Source organism: Trematomus bernacchii, unplaced genomic scaffold (genome assembly GCF_902827165.1).
Source record: "Trematomus bernacchii unplaced genomic scaffold, fTreBer1.1, whole genome shotgun sequence".
In the NCBI taxonomy this organism is placed as follows: domain Eukaryota; kingdom Metazoa; phylum Chordata; class Actinopteri; order Perciformes; family Nototheniidae; genus Trematomus; species Trematomus bernacchii.
The window spans coordinates 715,665-736,039 of NW_022987735.1; the positions used below are offsets into that span (position 1 = coordinate 715,665).

Consider the following 20,375-nt stretch of genomic DNA (forward strand, 5'->3'; position numbering starts at 1 on the left):
CAAAGTTTTAATTTAGCAAAAGTACAGTATATCCAAGTGCCATATGCCAAATGTCTGTGAGTGTTTGCTCTGTAACAGAGCTCTGTCCCGCCGAGTGTGAGGTCATGCACAGGGAATCCATCCGCTCATACTGTCGTCTTTGTTTTCTCCACATTTAACAAGTCATATGCAAGGCGCCCTCAGAAATGGAGCCTGTAATTGAAAAGAAACACAAATGGACGCACACAGATGCAAAAACACACAAAGGGCCAACAGTGTCTTATCTGCAATTGTAACGTTTTACATTCTACATGCTGCACTCATGTAATTTTGAGTGGAATGATGGTTTCAATGGGAGTGTTTAAAAAGGATTTGCACAAAAATGTGAATCATGAATGATTAGGCGTGCAATTCTTGTGTCTGAGCCGTGACTCCAGGGATGGTGAGGTCAGTTTGTGGGTTGGTCTTTAACTTTGGCCTAGATTGAAATAACTCAACTATTGGATCTATTGCTATAACATGTTGTAATGACATTCAGGAGGATGAATCTTCCTAACTTTTGTGATCCTTGACACTTTTGGTGTAATCCTGTGAATTTTTTTTGACAGATATTAAGGGTGCCCTAAGAGCGTTGACTTTAAATCTCCCACCATCATCAGGTAAAATTGTCAATGTGTCCAATACTTGGATATAAGCAAAGCTCTGCCAAACTAATCAGAATCAGAATCAGAATACCTTTATTAGTTCCACAGAGAGGACATTTACGTTGTTACAGCAGAAAAAGAGCCACAGTAATGTTACATATGTTACATGCATTAAAAGGTACTACGTTTTTTTTTTTAAAGGGTACCACTTTACAATAAGACCCTTATAAAGGGTTTTTTAAAAAGCATAACATTTCTTACCATTGCTTTGCAGATGATCTGCAGGTATACCTGCCTATAAAAGCAAATAAGGAATCTAGGATTGCCTTGCTTAGCTGTCTGAAAGACATAAAATCATGGATGGAAATCAACTTCTTGACTCTCAATGAAAACAAGACAGAGATTATAATATTTGGAGAGTCTGAACTCCTGGATGGCTTTAATAGTGTACTCGGCCCCTTAGCCTCCTACAGCCGTCCCTCTGTCAGAAATCTTGGAGTAATCTTTGACAACTGTTTTAAATTCGACAAACAAATAAGCTCAGTTGTCAAGACAAGCTTCTTCCAGCTGCGGCTTCTGGGGAAGGTAAAGGCCTATCTTCCCAGTAAGGAATTTGAACAGCTAATCCACCTATTTATAACGTCTCGCTTAGACTACTGTAACTCCCTGTATATTGGTGTTGATAAGTGTTTGATCCGTCGCCTGCAGCTGGTCCAAAATGCGGCTGCACGCCTTCTTACTGGGAAGAGACGTTATGACCACATCACACCCGTTTTGGCAGACCTTCATTGGCTTCCTGTCAGTTACAGGATCCAGTTCAAGTACTTACTTGTTGTTTTTAAATCATTGCATGGACTGGCACCACATTACCTGTCTGAGTTGTTGCACCGCCATGCTCCAGCTAGAGCATTGCGATCAGCTCAGCAGAATATGTTGGTGGTTCCTCGGTGCAGGAAAAAGACCCGAGGTGACAGGGCTTTCAGTGTTGCAGCTCCCAGACTGTGGAACAGCCTCCCAGTACATATCCGGACTGCTGAGTCAATTGAACTTTTTAAATCTCAGCTAAAAACCCACCTCTTTGCACTGGCTTTTAATACTAGTTGAACATTACATTTTTACATTTGTATGTGTTTTTTTTTAAATATTTTTCTAGTTATTGTGCATTTTTATCATGTTTTTAATTATTGTTTTATTATTGTACTCCCATTGTCTTATTTAATATTTATTGCCTGTACAGCACTTTGGTCAACTGAAGGTTGTTTTAAATGTGCTATATAAATAAATAAAGATTGAGATTATAAACGGTTTACGAATATTTTGTAATTCATTTATTAATTAGGTTGTGAACATTTTATAAATCATTAATAAGCTTTTATAAGACATGAGATAAACAGGACGACTGTGACCGGTTGCTTGCCAAATAGAGAGCCCACATTTATCTGTACTGCTAAGCCTTATATTGGCTACCTAGCTTACTTCGTCTTCTTCATCAGCCAGCATCCTTGGTATCTGTTGCTCACTGAGTTGATTCTCGCTATAGCCAATATAAGGCTCAGTCATCTTGCCAAATAGTGAGCCTGTATAGTATAGAACTGGTTTATAAATGGTTCTTAATGATTAATAAAGTGTTTGCAACCTAATTATAAACCCTTTATGAATCCTTTATAAGGGTAGTCTTATTGTAAAGTGGTACCAAAAAAAGTTATGATATAAAAAATAAAAAAAAGTTAAACAATTTACAAAATACACATCATGTACAGTAACAGTTATTAGGATTGAATGACATTGCCATCAGCTTCAACTGTTTTGTCTTTAGCGTTTAGCATGGCTGCAGACTCTTTAAAATCTGAAAAATCAGACTGACTATTTTCCTCTTGAGTAGGTGTTTAGGATTAGAGGAAAAACCATTAAGACACAATTCGGACAAACATCATATCAACATCAGAGCACATATGTACATTCGAAGTGTATCTCCCAACTGGGTAAAGATGGCAACTACCTGAAGACTCCTAATGCCCATGTTTGGTTTGTTTGTGTTTACATGGAGCTTAGTCCTATCGGAAAGTTAGGTTGTTAGTAAACCTGGAACAGGTTGTACTTGTTGTTAACTCAGTCTCCAGCTGCAGTGTGCTCCTAATAGGACTTTGGAGAGGATGGATTCGCAGAGGGAGCAGGAGGTGGGGGAAATGGGCCAAAAAGCTAATTTTTGTATCAGGGCCCCAGAGTGTTTTAATCAAGTAGACACTAACCATATGGCATTCAGACTTTAATTAGACTTCATGGACATTGATGGACAGAGCAGAATGAAACTATTATTTCCCAAACAAGCAAATGTTTAATTCTAAGGGCAAAAGTGCCAGATGTTGTTATTTTACCTTTAAGAACTGATTATGATGTTCGTCCAGTGTCAGTGGTCACACAGCACAAGCCGCACTACAGCCATTGGGCCAACATAATTAGCTGGTGGATGCACCAGAGGGATGAGCAGGGTGTCTAATTACTCTCTAGTGACGGTGTATCATTGTCACTGTCAGCTATGTAACCTCGGAGCTGAAAAAGACAGTGATTCACCCCCACAGTCGTCTCTACACCACCGGGCTGCCAGCCTTTAACTCCCAGCATCACTGTGGCACTCTACGGTTGCCTAGCAACTAAAATAAACTGAAGGTGCCTTTGATTTAGGGCATTTTAAGAGGTGATTTATATGAAGACCTTGATGATAAATGTTGCCATGAATCAGGAATTTTCCACCGGCTGATTCTTAGTATTCATCACTGCAGTCTCTGGTCACAGCTGCAGATCTCACAGAGGAATGAGACTGTGGCTGTTTGCTCGATGCAGGGCACATTTTTATGTTATAGTGCAAAAGCAGAGCAAGGGAATATGGCCTGTTTCCATGACACCATCAACAGGAAATGGGATGGGCCCCGTGCTGCCAGAGGAGGGTAAATCAGCGTGGAAGAGAGGTCACAACTTTCCCATAATATCAAATCATGCGGGACTAAAACCAGTGCTGTAATGTATTGAAGGAAGTTTACTCAAGTATATTACCAAAGTACAAATCTGGGTATACCTTACTGAGTATTATTTTCTCGTGCTACTTTATTCTTATGCTCCACTACCCTTTAGAAGCCAATATTGTGCTTTTAATTCCACTACATTTATTTAACAAAATTAGTTACAGGTTACTTTACAGATTCAGATAATTAGCTAATGCAAAATATAAATAAACTATGAAATATAAATATAGGTAAAGACACCCAGCAGTAGTATTTAAAGTAATTAAAAGCAGCTCCACATTTACCCGCTTTTAAGAACACATTAATATATCAAAGATATTAACCCAGTAATTTAATATACATGATTCTGAATTGAGCTATTGTGCACAATAAGTATTTTTACTTTTGGTACTTTAAGTACATTTTGTTACTTTGTCAGTACTTTTGCGCTTTTACTTAAAGGTGGGGTAGGTAAGTTTGAGAAACCGGCTCGAGATCGCTAGAATTTGAAAATACACAACCGGAGAAAATGTGCCACTTCCTTACAGAGCCCCTCCTCCAACACACACGAACGCGCACATGACCAATGAGGGCACGAGATAAGTTTGTGCACAGATGGAAGGCTGACAGGCAGGTAGGCCATCCAGTTATTTTAGCCGGGCCGACTAAAATGATTGGTCGTACTTTTTACAGTACTACGGCTTCCACAGATGATTTTTTTTTTATGGATTTTTTGTCAAAGCACTTAAGATATTCATTGCTATCGGGATGTTAAGAGCATTCCATGGAATATAAAAAAAATGTATCTCGAGCCGGTTTCTCAAACTTACCTACCCTACCTTTAATTAAGATTTGAAATGCAGGACTTTGACATGTAGATGAGTATTTTCAGACTGTAGTAGTTCCTCTTTTAGTACGATATCTGTGTTCTTCTTCCACCCCTGAGTAAAACACACTCACATTATGTATTCATTTATAAACACACACTTACAACTAAAATGTTCACCATCCATGCTTAAAGCTAAATTATATCCGCACACTTCCCACTCTCTCGCTTGGCTTAAGGGGAGAATAAAATAAAATGTGTCCCTCTCACTCCCCCTCAGTAAAGGAGATTGGGAGTGAAGCTGTGGCGGTGCTTTTGGTGGCCTCCTGGTCCCATCACGGTCACCATGCCAACCTGTGTGAGGAGGAGGCTTACTGTAGCTGCGGAGCCCAAAGAGACTTGATGAGGTCCTGGGATAATTAGCAGCTCATTATGGAGCCAGTGAATAGGCCATGAGCACCAGGAGCCACAAGAGAGCTCAATGGAAAACACAGGACACATCAAAGGAAGCGCTCACTTTTCAGATCACATAATACAGAGAAGAGAGAGAGATTGGGAACGAAAATATTGCTTTCCGTTCACACCTACAAATATAGCTCATAATCCCCGTTTTTAAGCCTCTGTATGTGTGTGTGGGTGGCTGTGTGCATGTGTGTGTTAGTCAGAATCTCTGCGTCACACCAATCTGAATATTTCTTTTCCACCTTAGCTGCTTCACAAATGCACTAACACACAACCCGTCCTACACATGTGCACAAAACTCACAATTCCACTCCAAAACTTAAGCTCTCATAAAGTACGGGAACATTGTGTGAGTGCCTGAGATCCTCAGTTAAGCTATCTGTCCATCATCCTGATTTTCTGTGTGTCTCACCGTGTGTCTGTGCCTCTAGATGGCATGCAGGCAGGCACTAGTCACGCACACTAAACCGTGCACACCACTCTGCCAGGTGACCCATATGGCACTGCGGCTGAATTTAACCGTGCATGAGCTTCATTTTCTCTGGATGTGTGTGTTTGTGTGCCCATACTGCTCCCTGACAGTGATACCCAGCAGTGATGTCGAAGCTGTTTGTATTGTTAAGAACGTGGTATTTTAAGGTGATATTTCACAACATATGGCTGCGTGATGTTGTTGGAGCGACGTATGCTGTAACAGCTCGGCTAGGTGATCATAAAAGGAACTTTAACAGTTTTTATACATCTCTCTTGGATCATATGCATCCTGGGTAACAACATCCACCCTGATGGGAACTACATCAGACACAGTTACAGTTAGTTTGCAGAAAGCATTCCTGTTCAAAGCATGGAGTACAATATGACCTAGATTTAATGTTAATGAAAGTATGCAAAAATTTCTACGATGGAGCGTAAATGGTGTGCATCTTTAAAACATCTTTTTTAATGTTAATTTGGTACAATAGCAGAGGGTGCCACTCTTCCACTTTGCTAGTGATATCCCTGCCAAAGGAAAGTGTTGTCTCTGTCTAAATGTGTGAAGTTGTGCCATTTGCTTTGATGGAATTTAAATGTCTCCTATCATACTGTTTTTCATCAATATATTACAGGTCTCAGATATATACAAAACATGTCTCTGAAGTGTTTGCCTCGAAATACCAAACAGATCACCCATTGTAGCATCCCATAATCCCCTCTGTTTCAGCCCTGTTTCAAAAGTGCTGATTCTCTGTCTGTTACTTTAGATGAAAATAAGGAGCCACTCCCCTCTGCAAGATATTTGGTTAAAAAGAACACAATGGTGCTCTAGGAGGAGATTCGGGTGATAAGGTGGGGGGGGTTACCTTGGTTGGTGATTGGCTAATGGTTACACAAGCCAAAAAAACGTTATGAAATCATAAAGTGGCCATAATCTGATCAGCTCACTTCAGACAGGTTTTTATATAAATGGATCAGGAGAAAAAGAGTGCAAATCTTTTTTCCTGAAACTTTCAGAATCTCTTTCCACAGAGGGGACACATGTTTATGTAAAAGACATGAAAAAGTGGATATTGCACAATAGGTGACCTTTAAATGAATAATTTAGATATAAATCATGCAGGAAATCTGGTTTCTGCTATTAGGCTGAGTGAGATGCTCCAGCCTTCCTATATGTTTTCTCAGTCTCTGTGTTGTGTCAACAGTGCAGCACCATCACCCTCTAGTGGTGTTGAAGGAGAGTGTTTAGTAGTGAGAGAACAGCAAATATTTGTTGTGTACAAATGTACTTTAGAAACTGTATTCATATTACATTTTGATATGTTCGTACCTCAGGGGCAAACGTCTGAGAGGAAAATAAAGAAAACAGCAGTTTTATTTAGAAAGAGTGTTCCCAGTTTCAGAGTAGTGAGTAAACAACCCGTCCTCTTTTCTTTTTACAGTTTTCCTCATGCGCATTGATTCAATTCTCGGATGATAAATATTTGTTTAAAAACTGTATATTAAAAATCTATTAACAATTTTTTTTGTGCACTACAGATTGCACATGGCTTTGTGCCATCATCTTTTTTAGCCATCACATGCAAAATAATTTGTTAAATTATTGAAATATATTATTTGTCTGCTTGATTTCCAGGTTAGCTGCTGGGTGACAGTAATGAACTACTTATCACAATATTATATTTAACATGAAAGGTTAACATACATTTTTCCTGTTTGAATTAGACTTTGCTGTGTACATGTGCATATCCTTTTCCTGTGAATAACAGCATTGTACAGTATTGACTTTTCCCAGGAACCTACTCAACTACTTGACATACTAATCTAAAAAGCTCAGTGCTACGCACACACACATTATCATCCAGCGAGACCAAAATAAACAACTCCGTCACAAGATGATTAAAAAGGCTTTTTAATTTAACAGAGTGTAAGACAAAGGCACGTAATGCATGAAATACAACTGATTGATAACGTAGTGCATCAGAGAGGAATAGAGAATGTAAACCAGATATGTATTAATCAGTAAAACGTCCTCAAATATGTCCTAAACAGGAAGAGAGAAATATAATACAGTAGGTAGAAGACAAGTATTAACACAAACATGTTATTATGGCAGACGAACATTAAAAAGTGGTCCTTAGCTTCATATGAGATCATCATAGGCAATGTTAGTAAGACAAAAACAATACATTAATCAGTCAAAAGTTGGCTCGTAGATCATCACTCAGAGCCTGTACTGAAGGCTGTAAGAACAAAACGAATTGCATTTTTCCTCAGAAAAAGGCCTTGTATCACAGTATAATCCATCGCCTCTCACTCATTATTAATAAAATACAAACATCAGACCCATAAGACATAAAGAGAGCCGTGTGTGTGTGTGTGTGTGTGTGTGTGTGTGTGTGTGTGTGTGTGTGTGTGCCTGGGAGTTTCCGTGTGTTAATTTTAACACGCCAACAGCACGGTAACACAGTGAGAGAGACAGCTGGTCTTATCGGAGCCCAGCAGAGGCTTCAGTGGTTATGGATCTCTTATGCCAACATTAATGACACTTCCCCCACCCCACAGCACCCTATCACTGTAAAACATTGACATAAATGCTTACTCCTAAAATACCATTTTAAAAACAGTGCTCTTAGAAAATTAAACATATTGCACTTTAAACATCGGTAAACAGAACAAACTTTAAGAGACGACTGACCGCACAGGGCAGACAACGATAAGGAAAAGAAAACACCTACAAACAGGATGTCTATTGCCTCTGTGCTTGAGACTGTAAATTCTTCATTTCAAGCAAAAGAAAAACATTCGGGGAAATATGCTTATTGATTTCTTTGCAGAGTATAAGATAAGTGGATTTATACCACTCTGCGGTCTGTATGCTAAATATGCAGCTACAGAGCACCTAGTTAGTCGAGTGTTTACAGCACATAACAGCCAGATAACAACATGTCCAGGGTTGGAAATAATCTACAATCAGTAGCCAATTATCTTATCTTAACATAAAGACTGTAAACATGGCGAAATAGCTAGCATGTCCCTGTGCAAAGGTAATGGTGGCAACAAAATCTGCCTCGGAGCATCTAAAAACAAACTGTGTAAGAGTGTCAAAAGTACATGTAGGTTATGTGACCGAAGCAGTTACTTCCTGGAATAAAGTTAGTCACAAAGATTAAAGATTAAACATGACGTGTTCATTTGTCAGTTTTTCAGTGGATTTTGTTCCCATTTAAAAAGTCAGGCTAGCTGTTTCCATCTCTTTCGATTGTTTATGCTAAACTAAGCTAACCGTAGCATCATATTTAAATGGAATCTAGCGTAACAGAGATAAACGCATTTCCCCAAATGTCCAACTATTCTTATCAAGGTGACAATAGCATTTCGTAACATTAGCCAACAACATAACAAGCTTGAGGTTTTGTTTGTGTGTGCATGATTTCTAACAGATGGAGAGATGTTCAAGTCAAGCAGAAGCAACATGAGAAACATTTATCCGTGGCCTAATTTGACCTCTTCAAATAATATTTCCCCAAAAGACTGTGGGGAAAAGTAAGTCTCATATGCAACTCTTTCCACCCTTCTTGATCCTTGACTATTTTCTTGTGATGAATTCATATCAAACCTTAGAGAAGTAACACAATTTATTAATTCATTTAACTGTTATAAATATTATTTTAAAGGTTAATGAAAAACGTTAGCAACACATTCAAGTTCTACACAAGAGAAAAATTACCTACATTTAATTGCAGTTTGACTTTAAAAAACAATGACTTCTGTAAATGCGTGGCGATCGTGTCTACTGGCGATTGTACAACCAATCCTCTGAGACAGTCCTATCCTGACACCAGACAGCGTCCATGTTTCTGAAGTGTTATTGTCAGTGTGCGCTCTTCACTCTCAGACAGGCACTAACAACCTGTCGATGGCGTACTGTAAACGCTCCCAGTTCTTCCAGAAAATGGTCAAAAAACAGACTCCCAGTACGGTAACTACCACATGGTGCCGGCTCCTCATCAGTGGAGCGGCAAACTTGGCAGCAGTGGAGACGCACACGAGGATGACGGTGATGATGGCCAGCATGATGTTGATGCTTTTTCCCAGAAGCACTCTGGCGTCACGGCTCTCGATCTGCACCGTCTGCTGCTGCTGCTGCTGGAGCTCCAGCTTGGAGACTCGCGTCTGACACGACTCCAGAGCCTCCTACAAAAGATAGAGAAGAACCATGAGAGTCTGAATGTTTCCAAAATGGCTAAAGGGCTTTTTGCTGACCCTTAATTAATCAAACTTCAATTAGAGATTCATTATGCATGAGCAGAGAGACAGAGAAGATAAATGTCAAATGACAAAACAGACTTTGTACCCTTCAGAGTGTTATCTCATGAAGGGAACGATTGTACGTAGGCCACTAATGCATTCGCCTCTATATGGTAATGTCCTTAGCCTGATTACAGTAGACTCATTATGGGATTTAGAGAAGCTTGGTCGAGGTGTTAAGATTTTAAATAATTCCAAAACTATACATTTGAATATGCTTCTATCTTAAAGTGGCCCTATTTTAGCTTTTCTGGGCGTTTCCTTTGCTGTAGTGTGTTATATAGGTTTTAGTGCATTTAAACGCTCTGCAAAGGCTAAACTTTTCAGAGCGTTTACTGTTACGTGATTCTCTGTTACATGCCTGTATGTCTCTGGCCCTCTCTTGAGCCTGGTACGCGATCCTCTCCTCGATGCTGGCCAGCTCCTGCTTTAGATCAGTCATCTCATGTTGGTGAAGCTCTGTCAGGTCGTTCAGCTGATCTTCTAAGCGCTCGTACCTGGTACAGGATGCAGAAATGTCCGATTTGAATACTGTGTATGAAATACTTCACTACAAATGCCATGTTTGTTTACATTTTTAGAGAATAGACGTAACATTAGAAAGGATGTATTTTATGCCTAGGACATTTCAATTGATAGTTGTGAATATAGCTAGTCTCTCTATAAGTCAGAAATCAGATAAGTAAGTCTCAAACATGCGTGGAAATCAAAAAGGTTGCTCACTGGGGGCACACAATGGTAATTGAGGCTCTGGCCCACTGAGGAAAGCCCATTCATTTCCAGTATTACAAACTGGGTGTCTGTGGCAACATTCCAAGGGGAAATTACATGCAAGCTTAGTTAGTTATGCATTGTCCTATTGGATGATTCTGCAGAGAGAGTGGGCAGATCTAACACAACAGACTCGCTCTTCAACTCAATTGGGTGTAAAACCACAAATGCCTCTGCTAGCATTTCAGGCAAACGGATACTAGGATTAAAAAATATGGGAAAGAATGATACTAATGCCCGGGTGCTAACTGCAAACCGGCTGACGTCAGAAAAATCCAACAACCCATCTCTAAGTAATGCCCTCACCATACTTGCACAATAGAGAACCAATATTGTATCCAAATTATATAATTAAGTAATAAAAACATACCTGTATCGCTCCTCCTGCAGTGATTGGCTGATGATGCCATACTCCCTTTTGAACTGAGCCTTGATCTCCTCCATATCCTCCTCCAGCTGGCTCTGGGCCTCCTTGATCTCCCTCACCTCCTCCAGGCTCAGAGCTAGTCTGCCCTGGCTGTCGTCCTTGGCCTGCTGGCCCGGAGTCAGCCCCGCTGGGTTCCCGTTACTATCTGCTGAAATGGAGGCGCTCCCCGAGGAGCATTCATCATCACTGGGGTACTTGGGCTTGCCCACCATGGAGGTGCTGCTACTCAGTCCCTTGCTGGCAGTGTCAGTGGGCAGCGTAGGGGAAGCATCCAGAGAGTTCTTGAGGTGGGCGATGTTGTCAGCGCTGCCAAACTTGTTCCGGATGAGGTTAGCGAACTCTCTAGGCTTGCTGAAGAAGAAAGGAGGAGAGAGGGAAACACCTGGGCCAATGGTCTTGATCTTGTCCATGGTCGGGTGTCGGCCACTGCCCGTCATGTCCTTCAGCAGCTGTCTGGGCGACTCCCTGGGCATGGTGCTGTGTTTGACAGGCAACGGGTGAGGGGATGGGCTGTAGTGGGTTTCACTGTCTTTCATCTTTCGATGGTACTGTTCCAGCTTTTTCTGCATCTGGGCGATGTTTTGAGCGGACTTCTGGTTCTTCTTCTCAAACACCTGCTTGATGCGCCCGACCTGCAGCTTGTCGGCGCTGTTCACCAGCTTCAGGTACTCTGCCACGTTTTCATCCCGGGCCGTCTGCTCAATCTTCAGCTGCTCCGTGACTTTGAGCATCTTCTGCTGGAGGCTGTCCAAGCCAGACCGGCTACGCACGACCTCGGAGCCCAGACCAGGACTTCCATCGGTCAGATCCAGGTCCAAGTTGGTCTCTGAAGAGCCCCGCCGCATTGACCCGGAGATGCTCGCGAAACTGCCCTCAGAACTCCGGTCCTACGAGTAGAAGAAACAACAATCAGATAAACATACTTTATTAGATAGGGAGCAATTGCAGAAATGATCTTGGAACTACTTTAGAACAGCAACTACATTTCCCATTGTATGCATTAATACATGAAACCCCAAAGGAGCATTTCATTCACTTTCAAATTGGACCTCATTTCCTAGTTTATACTATAATTCCTCTTATTTACAATACATTATGTTATTTCATCTCACATCATCTCCATACTCTTTTAAGAGACACATTTCGCATTACAAAACTATAGTGTGTATGGAAAACTACAAGTGGTGGGTTCTGATAAGGAGCTCTCTAGTCCAATGGACAGTTGTATCAAATTTATTATTTTCAGGAAGTTTGGATAATTTGGTAAAACTTGAGGGTGGTTCCAGAATTTGAACTGAAGGAGTTGTTATGCCCCATGGGTGCCTTTTTATGTCTCTGGAAAGCGATTGTTTGTGACCATTTCACAACATGTGTTATGTGCAGTTTGCACCGTCTGAAGCATTACATTGACATTCATGTCGGCCATTTAATAGACTAAAAACATCAAGATGGGTGGCTGGTGAGTGAGATGTTACGAACAATGGCTGAAAAAACAAGAGCTGGGTAATAAAACATAATTGCCGTTTTTGACGTGTGCTCTTCTTCTCTACAGTAATACAGAGACAGTGAGACCATCTGGGTGGGCATGTAATGCTCTTATTTGGAGCATCTGTTATGTTTTAGAAGCCAGAATGTAATCCTGTTGTATTTACATTATAGCACACTTGACACATTCAGATACCAACTATTAATGTGTGTCAAAGAAAAGTGGAGCGTGGATCAAATGTAGGTCAGTGATAATCTCAAATAAGGCCATGATGCACAGGAGATCCCTTTTCAAGACATTTCCCCCTGTTTTTACAGTAAATTACCATTCTCCTAACAAAGGTTCAACATTACACTACTGACTGACATGTCAATAGTGTAATGTTGAGAGGTCGACTAAACTTCAGGAAGTGAAACTAAATAAATGTGGCTTAAGTAAGCAAGTTCAATTATGACAGGAAACCTAACAACTTCACATGAAAGGGGAAACAGACGAAAGCTGTGAAGACATACAGTATGTTCTTCTTTTTTTTTTCGGAGCAGCATTTTTAGAACATGAGTTGCACCTCAAGTGTAATAGCACTTCAATTTGATTATAACACAACACCAGTGTATGGACAGGATGTGTAAGCTGATAGAGCCTAATGCGAAGTGTTGTACAACAAGCACTATGGGCTGTACAAAGTTGCAATAATCCTTAACAAATGTAACACCACTAGTTTCAAGCAAATAAACAGATCACAGCCAACTCAGGCAGGCTTAGGGCTGAATCCAGCTTAGCATTCCCACAACACCACATAATGCTTACATATTGCAAGCTAAGTACCTTTACAATTGACAAATGCCTCGCGTTCACCACACACTGACACTCCTTGACATGTGACTGTCAGGTGTACCTAAAGACAGGGTTAACCAATACTACAGTGATTAAGTATGAGTACTGCACACAAACAGAGGATAACATAAGAAATACATTCTCAGTCTTTATTCCTCTTTCAAACCAGTTGGATTTAAGTTATCCAGTTACACATTCCCGTTTACTTGCTGTTGCCATGACCTCACACTTAATCAACCAGTCAAACCAGTTTTCGTGGGTGATACCAGTGAGCAAGAATTTGATGCATCATCGCCGACTTCTCCATTGTGTACTAGAATGTAGTTTCACTATAAAGTAACACAGAAAATGTACTTGTTTTTGGCTTTATGGTTGGAAAGGCCCGTCTTTGTGTTTGTCTGTACGTCTGTCAACTGTCTGTAGGTGTTTCTGTTTGTCTGTCTATCTCTCGGTTCAATAATTTCGTACAGACTAAACTATCCCAACAAACACGGGTTGACTTTTTCGCAATGGATTCATGTTTCACAGAAAATAAATCCTAAGAACTTCTGTGACTTTGTAACACCATCATGTGGCCAAGTTTAGCCAATTAGCAAAAGTTAGCATGCTAACCAACTACACTAAGATATAAATGCTGCTAAACATAAGCAGGTTATGATGCTAGCACTAGTATTTGAATCAAAGTAAGTACAGCTAAACCAACTGCTAGCATGGCTGTAGTAATAACTACTAGTAGTACATGAACACATTTACAAATAGTAGTTGTAATATTATAGTGCCTATAATTATACTGTACATATTACATAGGCTACTTTATGCATAGTGTGTAACCAGAGAATGCAATGCCTGGGGTAATTCAGCCTCTGTCCTCATCCCACTCCCCCCCCCCCCTCTCTGGCATCTGTCCTTCTTGAACACAGGACGCTTTGTCTTCGGAGAAAAAAGCGCACTTTGTCATGTCCTACCTCTGCTCTGTCCAGGACTCTGATGAGCGAGCTACTGCATATGGATTCACTGGCCTGACGTATAGCCTGAGGAGCCCCGCGTCCAATCACAATCCTGCTCTCTCCAGAACGCAAACAATAACTCTTGTCAAAACAATCAGGTTCACACATAAGTCCTGCTTTTTGTCAAACCTGTTTGTCAAAGAAAGAGGAGTTTAATATCCTCCTTCTTCAAGCGGAAGTATAGGGCAGGCTTGTGAGTAGGTTGCTCATATTACCCAATCGTTTTAGTTTTCAAACAACAAACACAAAGAGCTGCCTGTTCCACCAGACAGCTTAGACTGCATGCTATTTATCCAGGACTGGAACTAAGCTGGCTCCTCAGGCACTCTCCTACCGCAGCCTTAACTTTGAAATGTTCAATACTCTCTCTTGGTACAGCAGGGGTCAGAGAAAACAGGGGTGTATTTCTATTGCTTCAAGGTGCTGTGATATCACATACTCCGGATGAGCGTAGAATAGATCAAATTGTGACCTGGCTGGCAGCCATTGATGAATCACTGCTGAAGCCTGCTGGAAAAGACCTGTAGTACTGAATGTCAAGCCGAAAGAGTTTCACACAGCTGGAAGGATGGGCCTACGATTGTTCTTATAAAAAAAAACAAGAATGCTTTTGGCAGAATGAGGCCTGATTCACGAGAGCAGCTCATACAGTATAACACTCATAACTCAACCCATATGTTACACACTCAAACCCAAAAACGTGTGTGACATACGACTATTTTTTTATAAGAAATATAATTTCCATTAAAGCTACTCAAGGTTTTCTGCCCACGCTGGCTAAACGCTGGAGAAATGTGAGGGTCTCTCTGGGTGAGTGGCTCTGCTAAATGAATTAGACTCATGCTGATGAAAAATGTCCTCCGAAATATGCTGAGGAGCTGCCCTACTTTTTAGTCGATTACTCCCAGGGAGTTATGCAGGCATTCTCCAGAGGTAGAGGGCTGGAACAGGGAGAGGATTAAAGGACTTTTGGGGCTGGCGGGAGGGGGGGAAGCCCAGGAACTAGGGGAAAAGCCGCTACAAAAAGGCAGATGGTAACAGTAAAATCTGACAGTTATGTGGACAGCCCTTTACTGAAACATCCCAGATTCAACACTGGTTAGAGTTTGATATTATGGAGTTTCCATCTTCATCCTAATACCCGTATGGCTGTCTTCAAGCTAAAGGATTACCTCCTACTTGTGCTCATTTATGATGATTCATTCAGATTACAACGTGAGAATTTGATTTACCCATCTGACTGATCATATGCCTAAAATCTGGTTATACCAATGTGAGAAAAATGTTGTCCTTGAAATGAATAAGCCACTACTGTTTGACTAACCCATTGATATTAGTTTGATAGGAGATTAGAAGCAGAGAGACAGACAGAAAGTGAAAATGTAGACAACCAAAACAGATACGATGAAAGGAATAGAACAAAAGGAGGACGCTCCCAAAGACAGGGCACAGCAGCACACATCACCCCGATCATCATCATCATCTCCTCCAACAGGATCTACAGGATGCCCCCGGGGTGCCTCTCTTACACCTCAGCCCTGTTTGAGCCCCCATGCTGCCCTACATAGCAAACAGCCAAACAGCGTCTGTCCAACACCATGACCCATTTAAAATGCTATGACCTGGCTAGACAGCATAACATAAAGATCCAACTGCATTAGCCTCAATCTGAGCCCAACAGAGAGTGTGTGTTGTTCTGCTGGAGAAATCCGTCCAAATCTCAGTAACATTTGGGGGCAAAGGCGGGTGAGTTGATAGAAACTGCAGATGCGGCTTATCTTGCACTGCAGTGAGCTCTCTCTTGGATCAATGATCAATGATCAATTTCATTTTTCATGCAAAAACAGATATTTTTACCGCAGCAGAGGAAGAAACATGCAAAGCAGCGGTTCAGCACTAAAGTCCGTGAAAGTGTGGTGAAAGCATAGATTATTCAGAATGGGTGCAGTAAAAGTACTGAGCAGCGTTAGTGAGATAAATATTGGTTCTTCAGATGAGCAGGATTTACAGAAAGTGAGTCCGTTTAATGCTAAACTCACTGTCCCTCCCTGTTAAAGGTGTCTCTGAAAAACACAGTTTTTTCTTATGCAAACAGGAAGGCATTGTCCCCGTTACGAGGAAGTAAAGTTTGCAAAAGCTCACATATGTAATCTTGTGAGATCATCAGTTCACACTGTAAGGTCAGGTCTTGCAGCACATGCACAGGCACAGGTGTTTGCGGTCATTAGAGGAAATGAGATACAAATGGTGAGACTGTGGTGAGTGGTGCATAGGGGGGGGAACTTATTCTCACTGTCAAAACCCTCACACACACATACCATGTATACATCACTTCAGGGGACATTACATTGACTTACATGCATTTCCTGGAGACTTATCGTAACCTTAACCATAACCAACACATGCCTAACCCTTACCCTAAACCTAACCAAGTCTTCACCCTAAAATTAATGATTCCCCCAGGCGAGTGACTGTGTAAACAGATTTAGGTCCCCACAAGTATAGTAATGCTAGGCCACACACACACACACACACACACACACACACACACACACACACACACACACACACACACACACACACACACACACACACACACACACACACACCACACACACACACACACACACACACACACACACACACACACACACACACACACACACACACACACACACACACACACACACACACACACACACACACACACACACACACACACACACACACACACACACACACACACACACACACACACACACACACACACACACACACACACACACACACACACACACACACACACACACACACACGGGGCAAAAGAGCTGGCACACTCATTTAGATGGAACAAAACCGTCCTTTGAAGAGAGAACAGAGCCAGAGGGGAAGAAGCCTGCAGTGCTTATTGGTATTCCCTCCAGCTGATCCTCATGGATACAGACACTCTCACAGCTCACAGAGGGAGAGGGGAAGAAAAGCAGAGAGGGAGAGCGACAGGGAGCACCTCTTTGATTGCAGAGAGCTGACCCCGCATCTCCTCCCCCTCCTCTCATCTGCATCCCACAGCTGCATGTGCGGCCACAGTTTGATTGCAAAACTTTTTCTTCAGAGGCCAAGAAGTATGCCTCATCAGAACAACAGAGGAAATAAAACTTGCAACAGAGTTTGAGGTCATGAGTTCCCTGAATGAGTAATCCCCATGAGGTCAGCGGAGTGAATTGCTTAAGACATATTCATTATTATCTCATAGAAAAGCAGGTCCTGGACTAAATCAATGGCCCATTAACACTCCCAGCATCTGCCTGCCCCCGTGGACTGAGAAAGTATTTAATGGGATTCAATTAAGTTCAAATGCAGCTAAATTGAATGCACTGATTCAAAGTTGGAGAGTGAATAGAGCCAATGGCGTAGCAGGATTAGTGACCAGTAAGGCGGCTCTTGAGACATTAAACATGCATTTATAAAGGGAAAAAAGGGACAATAGTTGCCAGTTAATGATTTACAACATAAAGAAGGTAACTATTAAAAGGTTGCTTATTATACTGATGTATTGTTAAGCTTTCTCCTGGTGACATTAATGTTAGAAAACCATTACAGGTTGGCAGAGGGTTCTATACAACCAGCACAGCCCCTAGTAGACCCCCCCCCCTCCCCTACACACACCACAACACAGAATATATCACCCCTTGCTGCTAAATACCAATCAACTATGTACAATATGTGCTATATGTGCAATATATATATATGCCGTTAATAACTGTGTAATTTATAACTGGCTGCTAATCCTTAGAACCGTTACAAGGTGTGTTTTTTTGTATCTTGTAAATTGTGTAACTTGCTGCAGTTAAATACCATCATACTATGTGCAATATGTGCTATATGTGCAATATATACATTATATACATATGCCATTAATAACTGTGTAATATATACCTGGCTGCTAAATCCTAAGAACTGTTACAGGATTTGTATTTTGGAAAGTATTTTTCTTTTACTTTTATTTTTTTATATTATATTTTTATTATATCATAACTTTTTTCTTAACATAGGTAACATTAAGCTGTCTGTGGCTCTTTCCTGCTGTAACGATGCAAATTTCCCCTCTGTGGGACTAATAAAGGTATTCTGATTCTGATTCTGATTCTGATGTCAGAGGGAAATGGCACGTACAGCTCTACAAAGCCACCATCTAGAGAGGGTTAAAGACTCAGAATGAGGCGTTGCATCATCTTTGGCCTGTAAGCCACTATATCTGCTGCATGGCTTTTTTTTTGAGGAACCAAACAGGAATGTCCTTTGCAGCCCAACAAATGAAGGAAACGCATAATTACACAGCCCAGAGGTAATAAACTAGCCAAATCCTAAAATATGTTGTTCCATTATATTGTGATGGCAATCAAACCACAACCGAATACTTGTTTACTTGAGCTGGCAAAAATATTTGTTTGAGTATCTTTCTTTCAAGCTCTACTCCAGGGGAAATGTTATTGATTTCATTCCTTTATCACCAATCAGAGTTACTGTAATCCGAATGTATGTGCAATTGTTCAAATGGCAGTTTCAATAGGAGCTAAACCGGTTAAAGAAAAGCTGCCAGCGCTCTCTCTCTCTCTCTCTCTCTCTGGGACGCAGGATCCCTTTGAAGAGTATGGCTGACAGGAATGGCAGCACTGGAGGCTCATACATAAACTGGGAAGAGAAACAACCTGCTGCACTACACCTGACTTGTTACTTGTGATATTAAAAGACGCTTTGGAGGTTGTTATTTTTCTTATCTGACTCAATGGTTAACAATAGAGGGAGTTGTTTGTTTGTTGGACATATTTGAAAGCACTTTCAGACAAATTGGTGATTTGGGTTTCATTAATGAATATACTGATTTGTCTACATTTCTGTTTAAAGATATAAATAAGATACACTTTGATAGTTATCTGGACATTTCTCTATGTGAGTTCAATCCCCTCTTTGTGATAGGCGTTGAATAATTAAATCTCAACGAAACCAACAATTCACTCATTATCATAGATAACATGAGTCCTGAGTGCATGACAATCAAGATGAGGTCAGATTTACTCTCTAAAAACTAGGTTAGATGACAAAAAATGCTTGTTCCGCCTTTTTTGGCTAGAGGATAACACATAGAAACACACTGCAATTCCATAGCTCATCCAAACTACAGAAAGGAATTGACATATGGATGAAACAACACCCGTCAAAATTACTATAGCCCTTGCCTATACATTTTAATTAGAGCTGCAACATTAGGTTATTAAAATAGTATAACAAATATATTATCATAATAAATCATATGAGTTTGTTTAACTCAAATTCAATGGATCCAGCTTCACCCATGGGGACTTTACATGTTTTTTTTGTATTATTATTTTGAACTGTCGAACAAATCAGGCAATGTAAAGACATCAATTCATGCTCTTGGATGTAGGGGGCCTTTTTCTATAATTTATACCATTTAATAGCCCAGAGAATGAATCTAAAAAACGATATAATGATCACCACAGTAATCGATATGTGAAATACTCGTTAGTTTCAGGCGTAATTTGGATGTGAGGCATCACAGAAAGATTATCATCCCGTTTGGATATCTTCAAATGTGTGGACACCCCCATTATGAGGAGCCGAACAGGATTTTGTACCCGGAGTTCACAGTGACACTTGAAGACATCCAACCAGTGGAACCAGACATGCTCTTTCTCTGCGTAATCCCCCTGCCTGTACCCCGGGTTGGAGGCTCTTTGTTGGGGGAATGTGCAGCTTCAGGCGCAGCTGTCGGCTTCTCATGACGTGGAGATGATCCGATAACAATGTGCGCTGGTACAGTAAGGGACCTGCCTGACACAACAATGCTGCGGAACACACTCTCACATGACATTACTCACCATCCGGCTGCTGAGGTATTTCTCCACTTCGGATAAACTTCGCACGGACACGTTGGCGCTGGGCATAATAATCCCGGGTTGGTGGGTCAGTCCGGAGAGGTCGGGGCTTCAATTCTAGACTAGTTTACTCAGACCTAATCTCGTGTCCATGTTGAGCCCCTTTTCTCTCCCCCTCTCTCTCCCTCTCACACACTCTGATGGCCCTCTTCAACAAAAACAAAGCTCCGCCTCTCCCGGTCCAAAAGGAGGGGTTAA

The 20,375-nt window shown here is 41.1% G+C and overlaps 1 protein-coding gene across 2 annotated transcripts; it reads right to left on the reverse strand.

Annotated features, from left to right (window-relative positions):
* Positions 1 to 7,275: 7,275 nt before the first annotated feature.
* On the reverse strand, positions 7,276 to 20,322 carry LOC117494927 (transmembrane and coiled-coil domain protein 3-like). 2 transcript variants are annotated; one of them, XM_034145939.1, is made up of 4 exons: positions 20,121 to 20,322; positions 10,837 to 11,780; positions 10,057 to 10,192; positions 7,276 to 9,581 (listed from the first exon to the last, which is right to left on the reverse strand). In XM_034145939.1, exons 1-4 carry the CDS (start codon positions 20,184 to 20,186, stop codon positions 9,279 to 9,281), a joined length of 1,449 nt encoding a protein of 482 aa, XP_034001830.1. In that variant the 5' UTR covers positions 20,187 to 20,322; the 3' UTR covers positions 7,276 to 9,278. The 2 variants fall into 2 exon arrangements, with proteins under 2 accessions (XP_034001830.1, XP_034001829.1); XM_034145938.1 differs by lacking the exon at positions 20,121 to 20,322 and adding an exon at positions 14,179 to 14,343.
* Between the last annotated feature and the right edge of the window lie 53 nt (positions 20,323 to 20,375).